Below are 13436 nucleotides of genomic sequence, written 5' to 3' on the forward strand. Positions count from 1 at the left end.
GCTGCAATGATGTCTGCATCTTTTAAAAACATTACAGCAGCCCTGCGGTTTCCGTATGCACAGCCAGGATTGGCAGTTTGTCTTCAGAACTAATGATGCCATCAGCCACCTGACCTTTGCTCCCATCCAACCCTCCCATAGTCGTCCAATCAAGTTCTTCTAACTTGCTACAACGGGGGCCCATCTGGACCGTATTACAGTAATCCTTATGATGTAATCCCAAAGCAGTCACTGCTTCCTCTGCAGCAAGAGAAGGACGACCCGCTCACTGACCACACGGAGGGATGTTGCCGTTCTTTCTCTCTGCTATTTCTCTGTCTCCGCTGTTCCTTCTCCTAACTTCCCAGTAGCACAAAGAGGACAAAGAAGAAGGCTGCACAGCGATTTCACTGTTGGATCACTTCATCAACAGCCAACCCTAAGTCACTCTCACAACAATGCAGTGTGTGTGCCGGGCAGCCAGAAACACAAAGTGCAACTGCTTTTGTGCCTCTGTCCAAATCAACACTTTTTTTTTTTATGGTTGTGAAACAGTCACAGGAAGCGTGAGGTACACTGCCTGCACACACAGAACACAGCAAGAGGTGATGTGTCATGTGCCTGTGCGTGGGAAGCCCACAATGGAGAACGCTGCTTAACTGTTTTGGTTTTTTTTCCTCTCTCCCGCAGTCTCGTTTGCCAGGTTTGTCTGTGCAGATGCTGCCATCTGCTCAGCGATCTCCAGTGGCTCTGCAGTATTGAGTGTTTATTATCTTTTAATCAAAAGACCACTCCTCCTATGATTACCCATCAGGTGGCATGCAACACAGTTCAAAACTGCACATTCCAACACATGCATATTGCATAATTAAAAAGCATTTATCCTACCACTATTTATCTATTTTTTTTTTTTTCTTTTTCTTTTTAACATACTGATTTCTGAAACCGACTTAGCTCAGTCTCTTTGCTGAAAATGCAAAAGATGGCTGTACTTAAAAGCAATAGATGGGCATTAATCCCTTTCCTCGACACACGTTCTTGTACATTATGGCTGACCATTTCTTTCCGTCTGGGACTTTTGCGGTGAAAGTGGGCCATCAGTCGTTCTGACTCCTGATTTCAGGTGTTCATCCCTTAATTCCTATTAACAGCAGTTAGTCCATTACGACCTTATGTACTCTCCGCAGATGAATGCACGTGTGTTGCACCGGCTTTTAAAGGTGTAAGATCAAGCCTCCAATTCTTCGCTTTGTTGTAAAGAGACGGAGAGAGATACATAATGTCATATGCTGCGCAAAAGCCTCAAATACATCCCATACATCATGTCAAAATTAAATAGCTTTTCCTGCTGTTACAGTAAAACATGTCAGAAAAAGAAATTAATGCATTATCCTTTGTTTTCTTTTGTTTTTTTTAAACTAATGAAGACACAACCCAAGTCAGCAATCTGTGGAGTCGCAACAGTGAAGTCGGTTGCCTCTGTTTTCTTAGAGGCGCCTGCATGCGAGAGCTTACATCCATCAGTGAAAACACGCTAAATGGTGACAGCTGACAGAAACAGGTAATCTTGTTACTGTCACTTAAGCAAGACTCATGAAACATGGTCACATTTGACTGCGGTTACATGGCAATGTTGAGTTGCAAACTGTGAGTCAAACCGTTGCTGCACAGCTACGCCATCAATGATCTGTTTTCCAGATATAAAGGTAAAACTTTCGTCTGTTGACACCTTTTCTTTTACACGTAGACCATTAAAAAGGTTTGTATCGTGTTGAGAGGACATACTTTGCAAACCGGAGAAGTGCTCGCTCACTTTATTCTGAACTGATAGCATTTAACACTGTGTGCACAGTGATAACGATGAGAGTGCTGCCTTTTTTGTAACGGTTTCACATTATGGCTCGATTTTTTTTCCCTTTCCATTCATAAAGTTTTCATGTTTCGCCTCGAGTTTATGCAGGATGAAGGACATTTGGAATGAAGGCTTTAATAAATTCTTCAGTTTAGCTAGACTTTTGTGAATATGTAGAGCCACTGTGGAAAGGCTTACATATTCACAAAAATCTAGCTAAACTGAAACAACTGGGACTCCAAGAATGCTGGTAGTGAAACGCAATCCCTTTGAAAAAAAAAAAAAAAAAAAAAAAAAAAAAAAAATTTTTAAAAGACATGCACAGAGATAACATGTTGGTGTTATGTAACTACGAGGGGAATGTGAAAATCAGGGTGCCCGTGAATGGAGATATATCTGTGTGTGTGTGTGTGTGTGTGTGTGTGTGTGAGGTTTGTGTCGGTCACAAATGGAAAAGCTTTTTAAAAACAGATTTCAAACCCATGTTCAGAAGAACACGAACATTAATCAGTGATTTGTGCGCGAGAGTCCTGCAAAGATTGTGTGAGTGGTTGACGACATGATTTTGACGTGTGCGCTCGAGTCGAGAACACGCCCACGCGCAGTTACAGCGTGGAGTTGCTCATCCACTTCCTGCAGGAGAATCTTTGATGAAATGTTCAGACTGCTTTGATTTGAGTGAATTCATCCAAACGTGCGATCACTCACAAAAGAGGTGGTGGAATGACTCAGCAAGGTACAAACCAAGACATGTGAACGCGTTGGAGAACATTCACATGTCAGAGCCTGCAAATGTGATTAGTGACTCACGTCCAACAACAGATCCAGACTGAAAAAAAACAAGAGAGGCCGTGTTTAGGATATCGACAATCTGAAAAGGCCAGAGACAAACTCACCTCTGCAGAGATGCGTCTGTTCCCTCTGTTCCTCAGACAAACACCCGTGGGCGACTGCACCTCGTCAGAGGACGTCCCCGATGCCTGGTCGCTCTCCCCATCTGACCCCATCTTCATATTCTCATGGACGATATCTGGAGAGGAGATAGAGCACAGCGAGAGGAAAAAGGAGGATGAAGGATTGAGTTGAACTAAGAGAGCAGGTCTGTGGCAACGGGGCAGAGATTAACGCTACTTGAGAAACGCCCTATTGGTCACTTTACGAGCTCCCCAGGTCTCATCAAGCTCCCGCCTGTATCAGGCAGACAATACAGAAAATAAATAAAAGTTTAATAAGTCTGACAGAAGGATTTTACGTCCATCGGTGGCTTGCGAGGGAAAAAAGTCATGCATCAAATATGATTTCATCCAAAGTGCTGATTTGCTTGAAAGTGTCAGTATTTTATTTCTCCTAACAAAAAGAAAGAAGAGTGGAATGAAATGGCAAGATTCTTCAACTGATAATCATGTGTCGATGCTAATGTGTCATAGAATGTAGTTTGCGTGCATGTTTTCCCACACAACACACCACTGTTTGTTCATCCTCAGCTGCCACGGCGGAAAATGTGCAAGTTAAATTTAAGCATATTCAAATCTTGAGCTTTCGGTCAGATTTGAATAAAAGTCGCTTCAAATCTATTCGCCACAGCAACTTCAACATAAAAATCAAATAAGCAGAAGTTTCAGGCACTATTTGTGTGTTTGGGGGCAAGAAAGAACAAAAAAAAAAAAAAAACACAGCTTATCGAATGTGACCATGAGCAGTGTGTGAAAGTCTCACCGAGGCGACTGCCATTGCGAGGCATGACCATGAGAGAGCCAAGACCTCCTCCAATGACACTCCGAGGCCGTTGTATTGGCGGCTTTTTAAAAGAGCCCGAGTACTGGTGAAGAAAAGAGTGGACACTGTGGGCTGATGGAGGGCGGCCGTTCCTCACTATGGGCTCTGCGGGAGAAGAAATATTCTCTTAAGGATGATGGACAGACAACACACAGATCTTGAGGAGCCCTGCGGTGGGCTGAGCCTGTGAGCAAGGAAAGAAAACAATGTAAATGATATATAAACACCACCTTTTCCACTGAAAGAGAAGCTGTAATATTGACACCATGTCATATCAGATCAAATTTATTTTACTTGCTTGCTTTAAAATGAATTTGCATAATAAATAAATAGAGCCCAATAGAAATATGTATCAAGCTACAACATTGGGTCAGATAAAGTCTTCAAATAAAAAAAGAAAAAAAGAAGCAACTTCTAAACTTTAAATACGCATTGTTTCGTATGGAAAGGCAATTGGTCAACAAGACTGGTCAGTTCTGCACCGATTGTGACAAAAATATGTCATGTCACACTGTCAAAAGTGACTTATTGGCTAATCTGTTCCGGCTAATATTTGTTAGCTTACTTAATACCAAATGTTTGTGGGTATCTGTCCACTCTCGAGTGATTTAATCTGGCAGGTAAAAGATGGCTCCAGAGCAAAAATGTCCCATATTATTTTGTAACATGAGATGTTGTAAAAAAAAAAAAAAAACTAAAAACAACAACTTTATATGAGTTCCCATGCATAAAGTAGCTCAGTCTAATGCTTTGGGGATTTTTTTAACCCAAGAAAAATACTACATTTCCATACTTCAGCAAAATACCACAGACACCAAATAAAATCTCACTCGTTCAAAGTTTGTGGGCTTTTTCACGGTAATTGGCAGATGATAAGCACATGAGGTGCATTTTCAAGATAATGAACTACGTGCTTTCTGGTGCACTCGCATGCATGTCACTGATGCGCAGAAAAACGCCACACTTCATTAAATAATCGCAGTTGCATAAGCGTTTGGTTTTAACTCGTAATCTCGTATAGATTTGAATGCAATACTTTACTGAACTGGTGGGATTTAGTACGGTTGCCAAAAGCGAGCTGAAAAAAATGGCACCATAAACAGGTTTATGACAGAGTACTGAATTTCCCTTCTCTTTATCACAGATTTGAAACAAACAAACAAACATAGAGGTGAGAACAAAGAACAGAACAAACATCCCAGAGAGAGAAATAAAAGGAAACTTTTAGGTTGCTACACAACAGCTTAATCAAACGGGATGCAATTTTTTTACAATCTAATCTTTCCGTCTCCCACTGAATCTGAGGCTGTAAAGTGTTATTTGTCCCAGAGCTGTAAACAGCAGACATTAGAAAGAGAGAAGGGAACAGGCCTTGTATGTAAACAAATGTCTTGTGTTCTCACTTGTGGAGCTCGTGTGAGACGAGGCTCTATTGGCAAACAGAAGATCGTTTGTCCGAACGCAAGATCTTACCAGCATGGCAAGAACAGCTTGCGGAGGTGAAAGATTTATTATGTGCAGTAGCAACTTATAAAACTCTGACTCTGTCAGAAATGGAGAAAATGGAGCCCCAAAGAAGCTGAGCTCAGAAGGACAGTGTGGGATGTGTACAGAGACATCAGGCATGCAGCGTCGAGCGGCAGTCATCGAGAGGATGGTACTTTTGACAAAAAAAAGAAACAGAGATTAAGAAGATTTGCGTCTCTCTGACAAGGCGAAAGATGCTTTTATGCGTTCATGATTGGACTGATTTGTCTGGTTTCCAGGATCAGCTGATCCTCGGTGCATTTTTCTGATATAAATCCTAATGCTGACTTTAAGCTCACTCTATGCAGGCTGATGGATGTTCAGGTCTAGATGAGTTATAAAAAGAGGTTTCACTAATCAACAGTTCTGCTTGCTTTGGATTTGTCCTTGCTCCGACATCTGATTCTAGTGAATGGATCACCTCATCGGTTTGTCATTAAAAAAAACCTGTTAATGGGCCATCAGTTTGGACCAGGAGTGGGGAAAACAGGCAGGGGCGACAGTGGGTCCCGTGGACTAGAATTAGGAAACACCAAAACATCAGCTTTCTTAAATGCATATAAATGATTTCCCGGGAATTTACTTAAAAACAGAATAATACAAAGCCATGTGGTTCCCAAGTCCTTATGCCAACTCTCCCTTATCTCCAGGCAGCTGCTGCTGCCGCTGGCCAGAGTTATGAGTGTTACATAATCAGATCAGGACAAGAACGCTCACCCCAATCGCACAGTTCAGGTCAAATCTCATCTGGCTACTCCATTATGCCTCCTCTCTACTTACTGTTACACGAGCTGCTAAAACCCCAACCTGTCTCTCTGTCTCGGTCTCTCCTTCTGTCTCACTCTCTCTCTCACACACACATCATGATTCTGTGTCGCCACTCAACAAGCACAGAACGGTCTGGCCAAACTTGGTGTTAATCACTACACAAAAAGCTCTTTACAAAGCCTAGTTAGTTCTCAGAAAGTGGAGGGGGAGGAGGACTTAAAAGAGCCAGCTGACAGAAGCAGGCCAAAATGTGGGTGACGGATGGGGGGGTGAGGTCAGTCCTGCTGGCCAAAACAGAGGAGAAGCAGATAGATTCACTTAAAAAAAAAAAAAACTAAAAAAAAAAAAAACAGAAAATGAATAAAGGTACAAGGCTGGTTTCACTAAGTCATCCCAGTCGCCGTGGCAATGTCATGGAAACTCTAGAATGTTTCCAGACCCCAAGCACCATGGCAACGATGTGGTAGCACACGGAGGCATGCTCCCTCTCTCAGTCCCTGCAAGCTTTGTGAATTTCACCAGAGATAAGCTGCTGTATCGCCCTGCTTTTATTTGATGCCTCCAAGGCCACAACCTTCTGCTGGATCCAGATGAATAATAAAAAATTACAGAGTGTGTCACACCAAAGCAGAGAGTCAAATAAAGAACAGTCAACATAGAGCTGTGATTTAGAGGTCAGGGAATTTTTACAGAAATTACTCTTTTTGTAAAAAAATTCATCCTTGTTTCCGAGCAGCTCAAGTTAAAATAATTCAAGGATTTTGATCGAAAAATCCCTATCGGCTGGGCCTTTCAGTGCAAAAAGTCTAATAAAGAAATCGAGACTGTCGACATAAAAGCACAAAAACAAACAACACAAACTAACGTCCTGCTGCTAACTGCAAGCCACTGTATATCTCAATATTACATGTGGTGGAAACGCAATCTGTTTAACTCACTTCACTTCCAGATTGTGGATAAAGATTGAAAATAAATAAATAAACCCATTCGTGATTATATTATATATTTATTATTATATATATATGATTACATTATATAAATGAGCAGAACATTTTACATTGCAGTCTGGTGGTGTTTAATTCTCACTCAAACAAACACTCTGAGTCACTCTCACATAAAATTGATGACAGCTCTCCAGGGTACAAATATCAAAGAGAGCAAAATATCCAGAATCTACCTATGCCAGAAGTAGACTGTCATTAAAACTTTATTTGCTAGGGTTTGTGTTGTTGTTCCACCCGTAATAGTCCTGTTACATCTGAATAAATACAACACTGTCGCAAAGGTGATTCACTTCTTATCGTAACCTTACACTGCCAACCTAACCTGCTCTGGAACAGGTTATGTTCAAGATAAAAGGCCGCCCACTAAACAACTCAGTCTCAGCTTTCCTTCCTAACTCCCATCTTAGGAAGCAGTGATTGTGCTCATTGTGGCCTATTGAACAGCTTTAATTTACTACATTTTGTTCAGGATTATAGTCGGTTCGTCATGTTGCTCTAGATCCATGTTTGTGATTGACCATCTAGTGCCAACACCAGCCCTTGCTTAATGTGAACTTACTCGCAATGGGACGATGCAAAAATTTTTGCATCACTGTCTCGCTGGTTTACATGTATAAGGTTCCCGATCAGTGACGATAAATGTATCAATTCATTCTGCGATGCAGTCATTTCTGTAGAAAACTTAAAGGTGGGGTAGGGGTTCTTTTTCTGGAGCATTTTTTTTTACATATTGCTTGAAATACTCTTCACACCCCCCATTGCAACCAATTAATTAAAAGTTTTGACACAAATATGAAAAGTTTTAGTGGCCTCTAGAACGTACAATCTAGGAAAAACAGTATCCAATTGGATTCTGATGCATCTATCAAACTGCAATCTGCTCCTCCCTCCCCCTCCTCCCCCCTGTGTGCGTACCCTGCTCCGTGAACAAATTACGTGTCCAGAAGCTTGGCAGGAAGCTAAACTAGAGCCAGTTTGGCTAGCACCTAGCATTATTAAACGTATAGTTAGCATATACTAAATACGGCAACAATCGATGCTTGCTGTCAGAACAGCGCTCGTGCACCTTCGTGCTCGTTCATGTACTCTAGAGGCGTGGCTTCGGGGGGAAAGTGAAGAAAAGGGTTGGGACTTTTGACCTGTGTATTTTCAAAATACAGCTTCGCTGGACTCAAAATCCAGGATCTCCTACCCTACCTTTAAAGCCTGACAATGCATCAATCAGAAACTTTTGGTTTAGACTTAAGCTAATGCCAGCTAATTAAACACCTCGCAAATAAAGTTACTTAATCCCATTAATGCAAAAATCCCTCAAAATTCGATGTCACCCTTAAGCAACCCTGCTATTTCAATTGCAACTAAGCCCAAACTCAGTTGCCACATTAAGAGATAGCAAAGATTGGTTGGCCGCTACTTCACAGAAAAGTAGTGAAGCATTTTAAACAGTTGGGCGTACCAATCAGATGCAAAGAGAAAAACCGAGAAATCTGGTGTAAACATTACCTTTTCGAGCTAAGACAAATTATTAGAAAGCACTCAAAGATTTACACTCAAACGGCCAAGAAAGCTCACCGCAGTCCTTGAGGCCGTTCTCCTCAATGGTCATCTGCTCGGCCAGCTCAGACAGCGATTCGTCGATGGTGTGGCTGCCTCGTAGCGTCTGTGTGAGGCGTCGCTTGAACCGCTTCATCTTCTCCATGGAGCTCTCAGGAAGGGGAGGCCTGAGGGAGACAAATATACACACACAAAAATAAAAATTGCAATGCATGACGTGAGACAATGATAAGAAATGGTGCAGCTTGAGTCAGCTCCAGGGAGCACTCTGATTGTCTGAGAGCTGTTTTGTGGTCGCAGGCCCTGACATTTTACCGACTGGAATTCAACTTTAACTGGAAACACCAGGTCCACTTGTCACCATGTTTCACAATCCCGCATCAAGAGTGGAATCTGACGGTGTGAACAATGAGCCCGATCGATCAACACGCCGATGTTAAATATGACTCAGCTCAGTCGGGCACATCATTTTTATATTCCTCCCGCTGGGAAAGCATGACAGGTCGGTGAGAGATTCTTACGGGTGACTTTAGACTGCAGTCCCTGGCACACCGGACTGTAAAAGCAAATCCTAAAGCGGGAGGATTAGCTGCTGAATGGTGCAGGACTAGCCTGTGCCACATCGAGTCCACATCACACATTCCAGCCCCATTTACAGTGCGTGAGAGTGTATGATTCAAGTTAGAGAAGTGTAAGTGTGTGTGTGTGCGAGAAATCCAGAGAGAAGATATGTGTGAGCAAAGGAGAAGAGTCCAAATCAAGACAAATGATATTTGCAGATTAGAAGCAGCCTCTCCCTGTAACGTCATCCTCACTCTACTTCTTCTGCAGATCTGGACATGTGTCTGTCTGAGATGTTGATGAGTAAAACAAGACATGAAAACACATGAGTAACCAAACCCCCTAAGGGCTTCACTGCCAGCTGACTGCTACTTTTCTGTCAAATGTCACTCACAACCCAAATTCTGTCCAGAGATGCATCTCTTTCTCACTCAGTTAGCGACAAATCAGAAAAAGTGTTTTAGAGGCAAACCCATCCCGGATGTTTGCCCGGATCAAAGGAAAATGACAGGATCTCCTGATCAACTTTCCAGTAATACATTTCACAAAGTAGTTTGCGGGTCGCTGTTAAGATCCTGCTCGACTCTTTGCACCATCTGCACAATTGTGATGTTTATTTGCTGCAGATAGTGCCGAGTGCTGTAAAAGAAATAATAAATAAATGGAATCAAGGCCACACTGTTCGACAAACATGGTCACGGTCAGATTAAGTTGGTGGATGGAGGCGTAGCTGTAGATTTGAACTGCCCATCAAAAAACTAACGCAACATCGTCATTTAAGAGACCGATTTGGATTTCATTTCCCCAGTAGACTTGTTTTTTCCTATTAAGCCATTCTTCATCAAGCAACAAAATACCAGCATGGTAGACAAATTTATTTTTTAACAGTCTTGTCTTAAAATAGAGCCGCAACTGAAAACAACTTTCATTAAGACTTCCTGCAGCAAAAGCTGGGTTTCTATTGCAGTTACTGATGTGCATTAGATTCGCATATGAAAAGGGGAATGGATGCATAGAACGAAAAAAAAAAAAAGTATTGTAGTGGTTTTTCCTGTTTCAAAGAAGGCTACGCACATGGGGGGGCATGGAAACTACTTTACGAATCACAACTGAGCTGGCAAGAATTTAAAATGATGTGACTCACCAGATGTTTCTGGTCTGAACTGGCAAACGACAAACATCACGTCATTTACCGGCGTCTTCCCAGATCCAAAAACAACATCCGAGATATTCCCAGAGATGAAAGCAATTCCTGAAGAAGAGCTTTTCACCTTGACGCACAAGCAGTAGGACAACTTCTTCAATTGAATTACATCCACTAACTTCTGGGTTACACCGGGAGTCTCTGGCAACACCACAAAGGCTTGTTTATTTGCTTTTCAAACCAGACTATGGAAACATATCTGGTTTACATTTATTCTTTCTGTGGCTTTTCTTCAGTTTTGCTTTGTGAACAGTGAACAGAAACCCCGCAAGTTTGTTTCATAACACAAAACCGTGAAAGAGGTCAATCTTTAACCTCCAAGAGGTCAAGATGGTGTTGCTAAATTGCATGTTTTGTGCAGCAAACTGCTCATAATGCAAACCTACTCAGTTGTATCACTGAATCCTAACTGTACATCAGACCAGCTGGAAACAAGTATCATTTGGTACAATGGGCATCGGATATCCTCAGCTGATTGAGCAGGCCCTTAATTTCTATCGGGACTGATAAGAAAATTAAATATGCATCTATGATCTTTTTATGTTATCAATCCGTCTATCTGATACTGACAAATGACTTTAATTTGACTGATCATTGATTGTTGCAGTGGAGACTGAGCAGAACAAATGTCACTTTAACAATAATAAGACAGAGAATCCGCTAAATTGCTGCTAAACGAAGAATTCATGGCACAAAAGTCGGGACCGTTTTAAACTGTTTGCATGACCTCACGATGAAACACCGCGTTGATATCTTTACAGAATAATCTCATCTCAAGCAGCTTTTTGCCAGCGTTCCTTCTTACTTCCCCATCTGCTGCTCTTAGTCAAAATGCAATCAATCTAATTTTCCAGGAGCCAAGATGAGGAGGAAGAACTTCAACTCAACCGTCATAACAGCTTCAAATCAGTCGGTTCTGCCCCGTGACACGTCAGCTCCTGCATGGTTCGTCTCCTGAACAGCTCAGTGCGTTACTTACTCTCCTGCTACAGCCTCACGCAGCATGGCGAAATGCAACAGAAACACACCCATAAAAAAAATAATAACTCAACTCAGCCAATAAAACCCTACTTATTCAAACATTTGTGAGCGACTGTTCCCTGTGGATGTTGATTAAATTAGTTTGAAAAAGAAAAGAGTCCATCCATTATGAATTAGTCAGAGAAGGGAATGCCAACATTTGTAATAATCAAGCAAAGCGTCACATGTTTGTTTGTTTCTTCTTCCCGTTTATGAAAATACACTTCTTGTTGATTTGGCACAACGAGATTGTGACTTTGGGCTTTGTACAGTTCATACATCCAGGAACTTTATCAGAAAAACAACTGAAAGATTAATGAATATTAACCACAACTGTTATTTGCAGCCCGACTGTAATTCTGAAATTACTCCGGACAGCCAGAATCCTTTGTTGTGTTTACAATCAATGAGATAAGCTCAAATCAGGATTATGCGGCGGCAAATCGGGTTAAACTGACGAACCTTTCACTTTTGGTTTTTGATTTTGATCCGTCCCTAGTTTCATAGGTACCATTCAGAATCCCCCTCTTAATTTATGAATGCAGATGAGAGAGTGCTTCTTACAGATAACCAGGATATGACCTAAAACCCCACAGATGAGTCGTGTTGTTTGGAGTTCTGAGTGGAAAATTAATGGCAGCAATAGCAGAAGAAGGAGCAGAGAAAGAAGAGGGGGGGTCTGTCTCATAAACACTGGCCCACGTTCCTGCTCTGGGATCGAGTGCAGAGCTTTGGCCATGATCCCTGTTCTGAGCTTTATCCCTGCTCCCATAAGTAGGCTGGTCTGAGGTCTGAGCTCCAGATCCGCTAGGGGACAGCCAGCAGTTAGCAGGAGCAGGAGGGGGAGCAGCGAAGGGTGGTGGGGTGTGCGGAACGGAGGGGTCCGAGCACTGCAACGATTTGGGATTTGTTGCCACGGCAACCCCCGCTGCTTTTTCCATGTTGAAAATGCAGAGCACTGCAGGAGAATGCATGCCTGCTGATTTTCCAATAGCATCCATCTTATGCCACACCCACACACACACACACACACACACACTAGGTGTGCATTTTTAATCACCCAAGCCAGCCATGACATTTCTTTTACAAACTCACTCAAATCTCAACCTTTACAGTAGGTGATGTTGAGGCGGATGCAGCCAAGCAGCAGAGAGGACGGGGGCTTAGCGCACTATAGAGGCTGCAGAGATGAGACAATAGACATATGCTCTCCTCAGTCTCTGTCCTTTTCCCACTGCGGCTGCTTTGCAAACACTAACTGTGCTGATCATAACAGAGAGCTACTAAATGGGTTACTGCAGAGATCTATGCAACTGGTGCATTTCTGCAACACGAACCGCCATATGGTCACGGCTTTCTGGGCCACGCGCAAAAAAAACAGGAAAACCAAGGTCGCAGCCTTCACGTGACCCCTGCAGGGTTCAGCAACCCTCCAAACGTCACTGCCTTCAAGAGAACAAGGGCCCCAGAAAGCACCTACCTCTCCTCCCCGGCCGCCTCGCTCATAGAATTAGACGGAGAACAAGCGTGACAGTTGGCATGATTCATGGATGAGCTCAGCCTTGGGTTTCTAAAGAGCAGCCCTTTCTCAACCTGGCCAAGACAATGAGGACATGAGTGAAGGAGCTGGCTCCATTATAGGGGTCTTACATAAAGGCAGCATTGTGCAGAGTGAAAAGTGGGCTTTTTCAAGCAATGAAATGGGGGCAGCGTGGTGCCGAGCAGCGCTGAGCATGTCAAACAGGCGAGCATGCACTCCTCGCCCACAGCAGCAGGTGAAACTCATACAGTAGAGCTGTCTGATCTTCACAAAGTGGGTCATGAAATTTGTGCCTTGCCTTTGCTCTTTTCTGTCCCCCTTCACTTTGCTATCACACGTGTCGCCTGCGTTCGCTAGGTTGCAAGGCTGACAGGTCAGTGTTGATGTTTTTGTCCGTGTTAAAGGATAGAAAGACACACGGGGGATACAGCAGACACCTCAGCCAGAGCTTGCAGCCATAGGAGGCCAGGCCAGTGACGCACAGCCACAGATCTCCCAGGCAATAAGATTCAACGCTGGCTGATTAACACTGCTGCCATGGTTACAGCAGCTTGAGTGACGGGCCCTGCTCCCCAGCAAGCTCTCATTTTGGCCCAAATCTGCCTGCAGTCAGATAGTAGATGACCGAGTTCTACACTGCAGGTTGCGAGC

General features: G+C 42.9%; 1 protein-coding gene across 1 annotated transcript in view; it reads right to left on the reverse strand.

Annotated features, from left to right (window-relative positions):
* LOC142384168 (cyclin-dependent kinase 17-like) overlaps positions 1 to 13436 on the reverse strand; it is a 29601-nt gene that overhangs the window by 8384 nt on the left and 7781 nt on the right. The window contains exons 2-4 of the mRNA XM_075470186.1: positions 8479 to 8627; positions 3548 to 3712; positions 2728 to 2861 (exon numbers count right to left, since the gene is read on the reverse strand). Coding sequence (XP_075326301.1) covers positions 2728 to 2861; positions 3548 to 3712; positions 8479 to 8605 — 426 coding nt within the window. The 5' untranslated portion in view covers positions 8606 to 8627. The remainder of the gene's footprint in view (positions 1 to 2727; positions 2862 to 3547; positions 3713 to 8478; positions 8628 to 13436) is intronic.

The sequence above is a fragment of the Odontesthes bonariensis genome, chromosome 7, assembly GCF_027942865.1.
Source record: "Odontesthes bonariensis isolate fOdoBon6 chromosome 7, fOdoBon6.hap1, whole genome shotgun sequence".
In the NCBI taxonomy this organism is placed as follows: Eukaryota; Metazoa; Chordata; class Actinopteri; order Atheriniformes; family Atherinopsidae; genus Odontesthes; species Odontesthes bonariensis.